The sequence below is a fragment of the Staurois parvus genome, unplaced genomic scaffold (assembly GCF_062004578.1).
Source record: "Staurois parvus isolate SC_StPar_1 unplaced genomic scaffold, SC_StPar_1.0 ptg000050l, whole genome shotgun sequence".
In the NCBI taxonomy this organism is placed as follows: domain Eukaryota; kingdom Metazoa; phylum Chordata; class Amphibia; order Anura; family Ranidae; genus Staurois; species Staurois parvus.
This window is the reverse complement of record NW_028317846.1, coordinates 255340-271393: the sequence shown is the minus strand read 5'-3', so window position 1 is coordinate 271393 and position 16054 is coordinate 255340. Positions and strand designations below refer to the sequence as shown.

The 16054-nt window shown below is 39.2% G+C and overlaps 1 protein-coding gene across 1 annotated transcript in view; it reads left to right on the top strand.

Annotated features, from left to right (window-relative positions):
* The window catches only part of EXPH5 (exophilin 5), a 144265-nt gene that overhangs the window by 111248 nt on the left and 16963 nt on the right, over positions 1 to 16054 (top strand). Inside the window, exons 5-6 of the mRNA XM_089666001.1 lie at positions 7527 to 7587; positions 12235 to 12355. Of these exons, the coding sequence (XP_089522127.1) occupies positions 7527 to 7587; positions 12235 to 12355 (182 nt within the window). The remainder of the gene's footprint in view (positions 1 to 7526; positions 7588 to 12234; positions 12356 to 16054) is intronic.

Below are 16054 nucleotides of genomic sequence, written 5' to 3'. Positions count from 1 at the left end.
GTTAACTGAGTTCATGGTAGATCCATTGCATTAGCAGGGTCTGATTAGCATTAGGCACAGTAGCCATGGACCCATAGGCAGGAGAGTCAGAGACTTTTTTTTCCTGTTATCAACCATACTTTCTTTATCCTATCATTCATAGGAACATAGCCATTTTGAATAAACTCATTTACAGAGTCACAATATTTTAAATGAGTAAGAAGAATTACATACAAATTGTATTAAGAAATCCAGGTTGGTCCACACTTGCCCACACTACTCCTCCTAGGTACACATCCAGCTCATCACTGCGGAACCAAATTAAAATAGTAAATGACCGAGTAGGGTATACCTACTTCATGGAGCTTTCAATATGTTCAGCTTCAGCATGCCGCATTAAGACAATTTGGAGCGGATATGGTGTCTAACCCTAAATTAGAAACTCTCCTGTTAAAACTGGAACATAATGAATTGGTATCTAGTTAGTATTCCGCACTGACTTTGATAGGTGGTTGACAATGTCATAAGACTAGGGAACAGTGGGTTCCCCTTTACCAGACCTGATGGAAGAGATGTGGTTGATGGTACTCCATATGTGGATACTGTCATCTCCAAGGATAAAATGATATAGCTATGCTATTTACACCAGATGAATTATACACCATTGCGTTTATTCAATATGGGAAAATGAGACACTGCAACCTCTTATAAGTGTTTAGCAGCTGAGGGATCCTTCCTTCATATGGTGTGGGACTGTGCTAAGGTTTGGCCACTCTGGTCACAAGTTACTCAGCTTAGAGCTGACACTTTTGATCTTCCAAATATATGTAGCCCTTTAGTCGGCCTTCTGGGGGTAATCGAAGATGACATTATGATAGAGCTACAAAAACATTTTTGAGACTCCTATTTTTTTATGTGCATAAACTGATTGTCTTAAACTGTATATGAAGAGATGTTGTTGACTTGGCAGCCTGGAAAATATTGGTTAATTTTAGTCTTCCCTTGTATGAAATGAACTATGAGGTTAGGAGATACCCGAAAAAATCTATGCAAATATGGTCTAGATGGGTAGAGTCATCAGACACGTTAGACGAATGCCCTTGAGGGAGGGGCAGAATTAGTCTAATGCGTAGGACATGCTTACCATTGGTCTTTTATATAAATTTGTTCCTTTGTTGTACTGGGAGGCAGTAAAGCACTAATGCTGGTATAATGACATGAACCGGGGGGGATTGGGGGGTAAGGGGGTTAGTGGTTCTCCAAAATGTTTGGTTTTGCTTTTCTTTCTTTTTTTTTGGTATGTTGCTGTGATTTTTTTTCAGATGGCTAAGCAAAGCCCCTTTCTTTTTCCTTACATAACAGAAAATGCTGTATGTACTCCTGTTGACCTTTAATGCTATATATATGAAATGGTTCTGCTGATTCCATCTCTTTGGAAACCCAGTTAAGGTGCATTGTGGAATGTCATATTGTTATTGGATATTGATTGTAGATGCTTCATGCTGAGATTCATATATTATGCAACATGTTTTATGTACTTTTTGTGTGCATATGGCTATAAAATCTCCTAAAAAAAAAAGTAGATTACCACACATCCAGTAAAGTTCAAAATACTGGTACTTCTTTTTCATATGCATCCTTAACAGAAGGTACACAAAGGAAAACCAAGATACCTGACATGTTTAATGCTAAAAAGTAAATAATATTTTTTTCTTAATGAATACGTGCTAATTAGCGTGAAATGCATCAGAGGTCTCTGTCTTTCATGTGCACCTATTTTTATGGATTTAAATGCATAAAGGAGTAGTTTGAACTTTACTAGAAGTGTGGTCAACCACTGTTTTAATTCTCTAAGAACAATAACATGTTCTGAAAAATAGATTTTCATAGCAGAAGGGTGTCCATTGAGTCCCTACAGGTTGATACTGCACATCAGGTGGTTGATTTACTAAAACTGTAGAGTGCAAAATCTGGTGCAGATGTGCATGGTAGCCAATTAGCTTCTAAGGTCAGCTTGTTCAATTAAGCTTTGACAAAAAAAAATGGAAGTTGATGCTGAGCTGCATCAGATTTTGCACTCTCCAGTTTTAGTAAACCATCCCCCATGTATGTTTCCTGGTCTAATTTGTGGTCAAACAGATGAACCTCTTGACCATACCTTATGTACTGAATTGCAGCTACATAATTCTGTATTCAGCTATTCATATTAATGAGCATGTATTCTTAAAGTAGAAGTCCAGCCAAAGCTCGTTTCACTGTACTTCTCCTGTGGATCACAGGAGTGGAGTTCGTTCTGCTCACCTATGACCCATTTTCAGCCCACAGTGGACTTCATCCCGCTGTCGGCTGATTTCACTCAGCTAGTCTAGACTGGGGAAAGATTCCTACAATAAAGTCGGGATCCACCCAGATCCATGGACTGGCACCTGACAGTCACCAACTCTTTGTTCACGGAGCACTGAGAACTGAGCGATCAGCGGTCTTTGATCACTCAGTTCTCAGAGCCAGCAGGGGACTGATGCTGCATTTACCTAAGTATAATTTCTAAAAAAAAAAAACCTCTAAACATCTGTCTTAAGCAAAGTAAATTTCAGCAGTCTTGCCCACATTTATCTCCCCTCCTCAAAATGGTGTATACCACCACTTCATGTAAATAATGCATACCTAGACCCTCAATATTACTTAAACAATAATAACCATACTAAGCTGTTAAAAAAAAAAGTCCACAGTGAAGCCATTGTTGGGACATTCTTTTTTTTAGGGGTAAGGGTCCCAACACCTACACAAGCAGTCACCCTGCCCTACTTTTAACTGACGTTTTCTGCCCATTGTTTCTGCAGACATGAAGGAATGTGCACACAATGTAATGAACGTGTTTTTTGTTTTGGATGTCATTGTTGCTTGGTGATCATAGTTATCTACTCTATGACTTGGCTCTTGACTTCTATGCACATGGGGATCAATACGTATTTCAGCAAGTAAGAACCTGATTACTAAGATGACTGACAGGCTGCAATGAGTAAGTGCCTTTCCCTCCACAGATTCTTAATAATTATAAGAAAATAAGTTGTGGATGGCTGGAAGGCAGGGAAGGACAGCCATTACCATCCAGTCTAATTTTTTTTTGTCTGGGCTTTGGCTTTACTTCTGCAGATTGATTTGTGGATACAGAAGTATTTTGTATATGCTAGTTGGGCCTTGCTGGGCCTTGTTACAAACTAGGTTACTAGGGTCTTCTAAACTGCCTTTTTATATGTTAAGTTGTTCATTAAACAGTTTGATATATGGTTTATCATAGGTTAGCTGCACCCAAATAAGATAATTCTGCTTGAGTACTGGTAAATAGAAGCAATTGCTGCCTTCTGATATCTCTTGTTGACTTAGCTGGATGACTGATTCCAAAATATAGTTTACTATTGGATTTTCCATACTGTAGGATAAATAAGTCATTTGGGAATCCACTTTCACTTTTTACGGAAAGGATGAAAGAAGGGTTGCCACCTTTTCTTCACGTAAAACCGGAACACTTTAGAGGCGCATGGCAATTTTATTTTGTAGTATACACTATAGGATTGTACATGTAGCGCTGCCCCTTAAGGGCCAAAGAATATTTTTGGGTTCCCTGTCTGCCCTGAGCATGCTTTGGAAGCTCAACCCCTGCTGACACTACTTTAAACCTTTGACCAGGAGGACCCCCTGGCTTGCAACCATAAAATAAACACATGCAGTCTAGGGTGAACATGTATTCTGGTTATATTGAAGTCAGAATAATAAGAGTGCAAGAACAACAAAATATACCAGTAGATGGGCATGCAATATGAGTTAAATGCTCTAAAAGGTTCAACAAAATTTTATAACACAGTATCACTTTAAAGAACTCCAAAATGTCCTGCAGGATCAGAATTTACCATCAGTCCTAGCCTCTGAGATGTCTCTACTCAAGTGAGCTGGAAGTAACTATCAAACTATCAGACTAATTCACTTTTGGACTCTCAGTTGCTGGTGACTGGGTTTAATTCTGGAGGTGCATTCTTTAATGAAAAGCAACAATGTCCCTTTTTGGTATCTCTTTTTGGCAAAAGTGTCCAATCTTCTGCACGCTCGATGGGGCCCTAGTTGGTGTACATTATTGTTCAGATTTTTTCTTTGTGTAAAAGCAATTTTCCCTCGAGATGATGTATTCTCAGAAAAGGAAAATTCCTCCTTGAAGTGATGCTGAATTTAAATGAAATATACAAAGGGTTTAGGTAAAGATTTACTAAGATTATAAAAAGGGCGGAAGCGGACTTTAGCTTAGGCAGATTCCTCCTCAAAGGTGGTGAGCTAGTCTGAAGAAGCAAGTTCCTTGGGCGTTATAAAAGACTTGAAAAGAGACACTAATGGGATTCTGTATGCAGCGTGCATATACTGTAGCAAAGTCCTGTGGCTTAGGGTGTTAATAAAGCACTAATCAGTAGGCCGCAATAAGCTGGACAGTCTAGGCCTCAGTGTGATAAGCTGTGATGTAAAGTGTACTGAGCTGAAAGAAACAATTGAACTTAACATAATTAATTATTTAAAGAATTATAGGTCACATTGGAATACTGCTATTGTATATGATTTATATAGTGCCACAGATTTAAAAGTACTTTAATGTTTGAAACTTGGTTTTCACAATTGAAGAGCTTTAAAGGTTTTTTAAACCAAAGTTCCAGTTAAACACATGAATTGCTGTCACAGGGATTTTTCAACATTTCTCAAAACAAAAGGTCATCAACCAGGCTTACACTTGCAGGGATGCTGCTCTGGCCTCAATGCTCAGGCCCTTTTCTGTCTCCTCCAGATAGTCCTCTCAAACAGACTCACTTCATGCACCTAGCACTGGCTCCCACCTGTCTCCCAAGTGGAGTATTCCTGATTCCTGGGTGGATGGAACCCTGGACATTAGTCAACTTTCTATGTAAAGCCTTACACACATATGCACAATCAGTGTGCTGGATGTCAGCAAAACCTTGGCCCAGAATTGGAGACTTCATCCATCTCAAGTCTCTACAAAACCCCAAGACTCTCGGTCCCAAACTTGCTTTTACCAACTTCTTAGGAAACTGAAAATTCATTTTCCTCTATGTGAAACAAGCACCCTGGAGCCCTTCAACCTGACTGGATGAGAACCCTGGTTGACACAAAACCCTTTTCACCCCATGACAGAGCACACAATATAGACAGTACAGTTACAATACAATTCCAGACTAAAGGGTTGGGAGGACCCTGCTCATTAGAGCTTACAATCTAAAAGGGTGCAAAAGTATATTACCTGAGTGGGGATGAGTTGATGGAAAAAAGGAAAAGTTCAGTTGTTGGGAAGAGACAAGATAGGCTTCCCAGAAGAGATGCATTTTCAGGGATTGCCTAAAGGCAGACAGAGTAGAAGATAACTGACGAGATTTGGGTAGGGAGTTTCAGAGGATGGTAGAGGCTCTCAAGAAGTCTTGGAGATGAGCATTGTGAAAGTGACAAAGAAGCTAAAAAGAAGGAGGCCTTGGGAGGAGTGAGAAGGATGGCGTGGGTGAAATTTTGAGATGAGGTTGGTGATGTAGCTCAGTACAGACACTAAGTGGTTGTTAAGGTGAATGAGCCTGATAGCAGCATTCATGATAGATTGAAGGAAGGATAGCCTGTGTAGAGGTAGGTCAACAACGAGGGAGTTGCAGTAGTTGAAGCTAGAAACAAGGACTTTAATTTATTGCGATGTCATCCTGGTTGTTGCGAAGGTGAAGGTGTAAGATTTAGACAGTGATTGTATATGTGTTCATATGTATTCCTTGTATTCATCCCTTATTTTCCAGCTTTCACACTGGTACAGCATTCACACATGGAGGTGCTTGTGGTATGTTTTCTGTATCTCATAGTTCAAACTCATGCTTGTACACTTGCACTTTGAAGGTGCTTGCACATGTATTGCCATTACTATATAGACCTTCCTTCTGCATATCCATATTGAAGGATTACACAAGAGTCTTTACTGTCTTGATGTAGACTTACACTTCTGCAGATACTACATTTCTGGTGCCCATTCATGTCACCACAACCAGGCACTCGGCCTGATTCACCAGTACATTGGCTTCTTCTTAAGAGAATAGTGTCCTTTACATTAAAATATCCTATCCTGTAGCAGAGCATCAGCACCACATAAGACTGTATTTTCCACATGGTAGCACTTAATTTTAAGAGCAGTACTAGGTTACCATAAATGATAAATTAACATGCAGTATACCTACTTTGAATCTCTCTCCCTCCTCCTTTTTGTTTCTGGCACTTTTTGTCTGTACTTCTAATGCTTTCCTTCTTGGCCTCCTCTGTCTCCTTCTCTCTTCTTACCTTGCTTCTGTTTACAAGACTTCACTAATTTTGTCATGATAATGTCAAAATCATATATATAGGCTTTTTTTTTAGGAAAGGGGACTTTCACAGCACCATATATAATTGAACAACAATTGTTGTAGTTTTATTTATTTGTATCTTAAAAGTAGGTAAAAAAAGATACCATAGATAAAGTGCCTTCGTGGTATATGCATAAGTCTCAATAACAAAGGAAACTGCTTCAACTGTACCCCGGAGAATTATTTTCAAGAATTGTACAGCCCCAACACGTTTCAATTCACAATTTGAATCTTCTTTGGGGGGGGGGGGAGAATAGAGCAGAAGCTTCTACAAAATAAGTGAATATAAACAGTATAAATAGATAATAATATAATACACAATCCTTCTCATATATATAGATTGACTTACATAACAACTCAATAAAAAACAATCTTTTCACAGGACACCTCCAATTTTGCTGGAGCAGAAGGACCCTCTAAATAAATACTAATAACTAAACTGTTAAAAAAATACTGATAACTACCAATGATATATAGGGATTTCAGTATAATCAATGAGTACACAAACATATTTGTGCACCTACAATTTCTAAAAATTATCCATAGATGGTGGACTGCAATCAACTTGGCTGCTAAAGCTCAACAAGGAACCTCATCAGGATGAACATCATGACTTCCTTTAGGGCAAAAAGTATTGAGAGAGTATAATCATAACTGTAGTTGAGTCCCAATATCAGGGCAATATATTCCCTTTAATATATAAGGGGACTAAGTAAAACAGACTTCATAGGTCCCACACACCCAAAATTGCCAATACTTAGCAAAAAATAAAATAATTAAATATAAATAGATACCACTACAGGCATTTAAACAAAGCTTGTAAATATAGGCAATACTATTTATAGCCCCTATAAGATAGAAAAAAATGTCAAAATCACCAGTGTTTGAACTTGTGCATTCATACTACAGTGATAAACATTCTGGATTGCATACTTCCATAGTATTGTTCAACTCTGTAGAGGCCATTTTTGGCGAATGTTTACAGATAACTGAAAGTTAGCATGGGGTTATGTAATCATTATGTACTATTTGAGAAGTTTGACTGGCTTTTGGTACTTTGCTTTCATACCAGGGCCTTGGTACATTGTATGAAATAATCTTCATAATACGGTCTATTTTTCCTTGTAGATTCAACATATTCTCAACGTTCAACCGGCCACCTCCAAACACTGAGCCTGTGAAGAAAAAGGTGGGTGAAATTGCTACCACAATTAGATGAATTCCATCAGCTGAAGCATTTGTGACTGTCATTGTAGGCCTCGCATATGAAATGCTTCAATGAAGAAGTGTTCCAGTTTCCTCCATGCAATCAGATAGCTCTTCTTTTCACTAAGAAAATGAAAGGTCAACTTGTTGGTTGTGGAAAAACAGGGACATCTCTTCTTAGAGTCTTAGGAGATACTTCATACATGAGGACCAGTATTGTAAGGTGGCTTATTTTACAGGTTGCTTTGTTTTGTTTTGAAATGCCTATTTGTCTTTGATAGGCATTTCCATATTATAGGTGGAATTAGAGATCTAAGTGTGACAAAGAATGTATAGCCCACACTCTCTATGTCCCCCCCCCCAGTATGTCCTGCTGTAGTCTACTAGTGAACCTGTGTAGATTCTGCATCTGCATGGCCAAAACACAGAACATGCAAAATGGAGAAGTTGCCCACAGTGGAACCTGCAACCACTATTGGGGTATATGAAAGGCATAACAGATATAGACACTGTAATCGAATGAACAAAGTAACGTAATCTGTCTTCTGGTGGTGAAATATATATATATATATATATATATATATATATATATATATATACAGTTGCAAGAAAAAGTATGTGAACCCCTTGGGATTACGTGGAGTTTTGCATGAATTGGGCATAAAATGCGCTCTGAACGTCATCTAAGTCACAACAATAGAAGAACACAGTCTGCTGAACATACTACTACACAAACATTAGATGTTGCCATGGTTTAATTGCACATAACATGTAAACATTCACAGTGCAGGGAAGAAAAAGTATGTGAACTTTTGGACTTAATAACTGGTTGACCCTCCTTTGGCAGCAATAACCTCAACCAAACGTTTCCTGTAGTTGCAGATCAGACCTGCACAACGATCTGGAGTAATTTTGGACCACTCCTCTTCACAAAACTGTTTCAGTGTAGCAATATTCTTGGGATGTCTGGTGTGAATCGCTCTCTTAAGGTCATGCCACAGCATTTCAATCGGGTTGAGGTCAGGACTCTGACTGGGCCACTCCAGAAGGCGTATTCTGTGCTGTTGCAGCCATTGTTTTGTTGAATTACTTGTATGCTTTGGGTCATTGTCCTGTTGCATCACCCATCCTCTGCAGAGCTTCAGTTGGTGGACAGATGGTCGTGCGTTTTCCTGCAAAATGTCTTGATAAACTCTGGAATCCATTTTCCCATCAATGACAACAATCCGTCCAGGCCCTGAAGCAGCAAAACAGCCCCGAACCATGATGCTCCCTCCGCCATGTTTTACAGTGGGGATGAGGCATTGATGTTGGTGTGTTGTGCCTTTTTTTCTCCACACATAGTGTTGTGTGTTCTTCCCAAACAACTCAATCTTGGTTTCATCTGTCCACAGTATATTTTGCCAGTAGTGCTGTGGAACATCCAGGTGCTCTTTTGCAAACTTCAAACATGCTGCAATATTCTTTTTGGACAGCAATGACTTCCTCCGTGGTGTCCTCCCATGTACTCCATTCTTGTTTAATGTTTTCCTTATTGTAGATGTGTCAACAAAAATGTTAGCATGTGCCAGAGATTTCTGTATGTCTTTAGCTGACACTCTGGGATTCTTCTTTATCTCATGCAGCATTCTGCGCTGTGCTCTTGCAGTCATTTTTACAGGACGACCACGCCTAGGGAGAGTAGCAACAGTACTAAACTTTCTCCATTTGTAGACAGTCTGTCTTACCGTGGACACATGAACATCAAGGCTTTTGGAGATACTTTTGTAACCCTTTCCAGCTTCATGCAAGTCAACAATTCTTGATCGTAGGTCTTCTGAGAGCTCTTTTCTGCGAGGCATGGTTCACATCAGACAGTGCTTCTTGAAGCCAGTAAACCCAAAACAGGTGTGTGTTTTTTAAGGGCAGGACAGCTGTCAGCAACACATCCAATATCATCACACTGATTGGAGTCAAGGTTGGCTCACTCCTGGCTCCAATTAGCTCTGGGAGAAGTCATTAAGCTAGGGCCTCACATACTTTTTACTCCCTGCACTGTGAATGTTTACATGTTATGTGCAATTAAACCATGGCAACATCTAATGGTTGTGTAGTATTATGTTCAGCAGACTGTGTTCTTCTATTGTTGTGACTTAGATGATGTTCAGAGCACATTTTATGCTAAATTCATGCAAAACTCCACGTAATCCCATGGGGTTCACATACTTTTTCTTGCAACTGTATATATGAATAATCTATCTGTATTGGTTCATTAGTTAACAGGAACGCATTAATAATCTTTGGCAGTGAAGGCACTTCCATTGTGATTAGTAACTTTTGCATATAGCAGGCACAGATTCTACAGCCCCATTCCCCCGAAGGCAGAGACTTGGTGACATATCCTGATGCACCTGAATGCATAACACTAGGTGCCATGTACTCCACAGGTTACTATAAACATGACACATTCAAAATTCTGTTTAAAGCGTTATGCTTATACTGTACACTTTGTGGAGCTTGTAGGACATCCCATCCCAAAACCATGTAATTAATATGGAGTTATAACAGTATCCACCCTTTTGCAAATACTTTCCATAAGATATTGAACTATATGTGGAAATGTGTGCTTGTTCAACCAAAAGAGAATTTGTGAAGTCGGGTACTTTTGGTTGTATGACCTGGCTCACAATCATAATTCCAATTTATCCCAAAGGTGTTTAGTAGGGTTCAGGTCAGAGCAATGTGCAGGTCACTCAAGTTCCTTAACCAGATTCACAAACCATGACTTTATTTAGCTGGCTTTGAGCATAGGGCCACAGTCATGCTGGAACAGAAACGACCTTTCCCAAACTGTCACCACTGAACATACACAATTCTCGTAGCCTCCCTAGCAGTCTGATTATGTCCATATTTCTGTGCTCAAATCGGTATATTTTTTTGCATGGAAATATGTATTTTTTTATTGTAGGCGTGTAATTTTTAGTAATAACTCACTGAAATCTGTCCGAACAAGAGTCTAGTAAACATCCCAGGTATGATAAAATTTGAAACACGAAATCAAAAATTATAATTTAATAAATAATCATAAAAATAATAATATAATGATATTAATATTAATAATAATACATTTTATTAAATAATATAATCAAACCAAAAACACTGAAATTTGAAATATAGCGCCAAGTTCACACATCACTGAGCAAAGTCGCAAAATCGTATTCAGTGTCTGATGACAAATTTCCCCACAAATCATTATCACTCAATTCTGCAAGTAGTTCTAATTTACTATCGCTGTTCTCTAGCTGGTCTAAAACCGATTTTGACCTAAAGGGACGCTTTTTGGACGCCATGGACATTTCTCAGTTTCCAGGCAGAAAGAACAGTAAAAATGCAGGCAGGGCACAGTTCCTTCTGAACTGATCCATTTTAAATCTACTTATGGCTGGCTTTGACACTAACTAGAAGGTTCGTCCACATACTGTTGGCCATTTAGTGCATTGCTTATGGCTGAAATTATCAAACATATTCTCCCACACACATTGGAGTCCATGGCTTGGCCCATCAACATTTAAAATGTGCACTGCCAGTGGTATGCAAGAAACCACAGTATTTACAGGAGGACTTTGATGTTATTTTTTTGCCATTTTTTTGTTTTAATTTAACATTATCAGCAAGATGATGTTGCTTGTGTGATTGTGATAATTGCTGTAATCATGGCAATGCTGGGTCAGGTGTGAATTCTTATACCCAAAACAATTGCAGCAGTTTTATTTCAACAAAAGTTGCGGTATACATTACATGAAACACTGAGAAGGAACTAAGCAACAAAACTGGCATAGATACTAATGTGGCCAAAGCTAACTATCAAATAATAGATACAACAGCAAACATTGCATTTTATGGAAAAAACACAATAGTATTACCTAAATCAGTAGCAATAATAAAAGGTGCCAAGAGCCAAGTTAAAAGTATATATCCAGAATATACTTTTCCAGATATGAGTGATAGATACCTACTAAAGAGACCCTATCACCTCACTGAGCCAGCCCCACTGAGTGGTTTGGGGGTCCAGAAGATTAACACTCCCAGAATTGTGGGTTTCTAAGAAGGATTCAGCTAACTATTTTACAACACAGAACAGCACAGGAGGTAAGTATTCACTTTCTTCTTTAAATTTTAATTTCAGTTTAAATCCTCTTAGTGGTCAACTTGGAAACAAGGACCTTTCCAGCACAGACCAAAATCCATTCACACAAGCTCTTGAAAGGCTTGTAAACCAGGGGACAGCTATGGTAGCTGAATGTTAAGGCTAGGTCCACATTGCTGCAATTTCTGTTTCTATTTTCTATGATCTGATTTTGATTCAATATTCAGTGCGAATAAGTAGTGCAAATTGGATGTGGTTTGCATATTCTATGAGGTCAAAATCGCAAAATCGCTCTGGAATAGCATCAAAGTAGTACAGGAACCTTTTCCAAAATCACGCCGTGTTGAGTTGCATTGATGTGAAGGAGCACAATTGAAAACAATGAGATTTCCAATGTCATGCAATTCTGTGCAACTCAAGTCACATCTGTAATCACACTAGTGTGAGTGGAGCCTAAATTGTGGACTGATTTTTCACTCTTCCTTATATATTCTTCAATTGCAGTTTGAAATCTACCAGTCGGCAAGAAGCGTAAAACAGATTGCCAACTTTTTTGAGTCCCATCAGAAAAAAGCAAATCGCAACATCCCATCTGATGTGCAGCTGCAGAGAGAAGCTTTCCAAGGTAAAGAGAGGAGAATTATAGGATATACTGTTATAAAGAAAGTAGTTATGTGTTGATGAAGATGGAAATCAAAACCATAGAAATCAGCTTTTATCTACTTACAGCATGCTTATAGATTTAAAAAGTTTCCAGAGATAATGCTGCCAAAGTGTGTATCTAAGCAATTTTCACACAACATTGTCTTTGGACTTCCACCCCTCTGGGAAAATGACAAAACTGGCTTGTAAAATCCTTTTTTTCCAAATCTTCTTATTGAAAGTTTTATCATTTACAGATTTTTACAACTGAGGTAAACTAAGAGCAATTGTTCTTAACCACTCACTATTAAACAATGGTAATTAAAAAAAAGCAAAATAATATGAGTTTAGTTGTTAACAGTCTAAAGTTGTGAAGCAGAGTTAAAGCGGAGCTCCACCCAAAAGGGGAAGTTTCGCTTTAAGCCTTTGTCCCCCGCTCCCCACTAGGGATTGTCACCTTTGGGGGGCGGATACGCGAATTTGACAGGAACCCGCTTCCACTTCCGCTGCGATCGCCTAGGCGATTGGAAGTGGAAGTTGTCCTCCCCACCTTCCTCGCTGTAGTCTTCTGGGTCACGTGACAGGTCCCTGAAGACTACAGGGCCATTCACAAAGCGCACCCGGCTGTGAAGCCGCAAGCTGTCACAGCTGGGTGCCCACACTGAAGATGCTGGCGCCAGGGAGAGAAGACGGCTGGTGAAACCAGTGGTGGTGAGGACACTGCTGGACTGAGGGACAGGTAAGTGCCTGTATTTTAAACATCAGCAGCTACAGTTTTTGTAGATTCTGATTTTTTTTTTTTTTTCAGGTGGAACTCCGTTTTAAGGCTGAAGTCAGGTCAGATAGGAAAAAACACTTTATAATGTGGTTGTATAATATTAAAATTAACCAAATCTGCCTGGACATGAACCTCCTGCCATCTGTTACAGCAACACTTAGACTTTGAGAAGAAGGGGTAGCATTAAGAGCCAACAGGAGGCAAAATCAGAAAAAACAGAGCTGATCACTTATCTGTGCATTGCTGTGTCATCATTATTCAAACCACATCCTATAGGTGCGGAGATGACTATACTGAATTGTACCATAGTCTGCCCTAACCAGCCAGTCATATGCTCAGCTGCCCCTGATTCAGCGAAACATAGCCAATGAAGCCAAATATTCCTGACCAACCCAGCGCATGTGCTCCGCTCTCTAAATGATTCCTATGGCAAATTATAGTAATCATACTCTGAAATATGATCTTGTATTCAGAAGGGTTAAAGAACCTTCGGCCAGCTGAAATATTGACAAGCCAATGTGCAGCCTCATTTGTGATATCTCGCTGGATCTGGGGTCAGCTAAGTAAAGAGTGGGAGGGGGGGGGCAGGGGGTGCAGTTTTACCCTTGGGGAAAGTAGTGTCAGGTTTGTGGCTGTGCTTTATAGCAGAGGTGTATTAAACATAAAATTGGCTGGGCAGAACTACACATCCTTTGGTTGATTTGCTCACAGTTTTATTTTGAGGTTTACCTGGAATTCAGCTTTAATAGTTATGCTTAGTACACAGGATGAGAAAGTTAGATGAAAAAAAAACTCTTTCAAAGGGATCGTACTATAGTCGGATTTTTAGTACACAGCTTTTGAGAGCTGATTACGACAGTTCATGGAAAAATATCCAAAGAGAAGAGCACAAAAACATTTCTCGTAAAAGAACAGAAGAAATGATTTTCATGTAATTTGTATAGAATTTGTAAAAAAAAAATTGAGTGACCAAGACTAAGCATGCATGGAAAGGAAAGAATACATTACAATAAAATAGATTACATCACTTTTGAAGCTGTATTCTGTCTTAGAAGAATTTTTATAATTTAAGTAACCTATTCGTTTTCAATATGAGACCAGCATGCAAAAATAAAATGGACAATCATTCGTCTGATATTCTCATCGTGTGTACTAGGCATAACTTGTACACTTTATTATTTGTGCTTGAAAGGAGGAAAAGTGTGCAGTACAGCTCCACATTTTTCTCTCCTAAGGAAACAATTAATGATAGCAGTTTATTTATTTCAGGTACTTACAGTCAGGTCCATAAATATTGGGACATCGACAAAATTCTAACATTTTTGGCTCTATACACCACCACAATAGATTTGAAATGAAACAAACAAGATGAGCTTTAACTGAAGACTGTCAGCTTTAATTTGGGGGTATTTACATCCAAATCAGGTGAACGGTGTAGGAATTACAACAGTTTGCATATGTGCTTCCCACTTGTTAAGGGACCAAAAGTAATGGGATAATTGGCTTTTCCATGGCCAGTTGTGTGTTATTCCCTCATTATCTGAATTACAATGAGCAGATAAAAGGTCCAGAGTTCATTTCAAGTGTGCTATTTGCATTTGGAATCTGTTGCTGTCAACTCTCAAGATGAGATCCAAAGAGCTGTCACTATCAGTGAAGCAAGCCATCATTAGGCTGAAAAAACAAAAGAAACCCATCAGAGAGATAGCAAAAACATTAGACGTGGCCAAAACAACTGTTTGGAACATTCTTAAAAAGAAGGATTGCACCAGTGAGCTCAGCAACACCAAAAGACCCAGAAGACCACGGAAAACAACTGTGCTGGATGACCGAAGAATTCTTTCCCTGGTGAAGAAAACACCCTTCACAACAGTTGGCCAGATCAAGAACACTCTCCAGGAGGTAGGTGTATGTGTGTCAAAGTCAACAATTAAGAGAAGACTTCACCAGAGTGAATACAGAGGGTTCACCACAAGATGTAAACCATTGGTGAGCCTCAAAAACAGGAAGGCCAGATTAGAGTTTGCCAAACGACATCTAAAAAAGCCTTCACAGTTCTGGAACAACATCCTATGGACAGATGAGACCAAGATCAACTTGTACCAGAGTGATGGGAAGAGAAGAGTATGGAGAAGGAAAGGAACTGCTCATGATCCTAAGCATACCACCTCATCAGTGAAGCATGGTGGTAGTAGTGTCATGGTGTGGGCAAGTATGGCTGCCAATGGAACTGGTTCTCTTGTATTTATTGATGATGTGACTGCTGACAAAAGCAGCAGGATGAATTCTGAAGTGTTTCGGGCAATATTATCTGCTCATATTCAGCCAAATGCTTCACAACTCATTGGACGCCGCTTCACAGTGCAGATGGACAATGACCCAAAGCATACTGCAAAAGCAACCAGAGAGTTTTTTAAGGGAAAGAAGTGGAATGTTATGCAATGGCGAAGTCATTCACCTGACCTGAATCCGATTGAGCATGCATTTCACTTGCTGAAGACAAAACTGAAGGGAAAATGCCCCAAGAACAAGAAGAAACTGAAGACAATTGCAGTAGAGGCCTGGCAGAGCATCACCAGGGATGAAACCCTGCGTCTGGTGATGTCTATGCGTTCCAGACTTCAGGCTGTAATTGACTGCAAAGGATTTGCAACCAAGTATTAAAAAGTGAAAGTTTGATTTATGATTATTATTCTGTCCCGTTACTTTTGGTCCCTTAACAAGTGGGAGGCACATATGCAAACTGTTGTAATTCCTACACCATTCACCTGATTTGGATATAAATACCCTCAAATTAAAGCTGACAGTCTGAAGTTAAAGCACATCTTGTTCGTTTCATTTCAAATCCATTGTGGCGGTGTATAGAGCCAAAAATGTTAGAATTGTGTCGATGTCCTAATATTT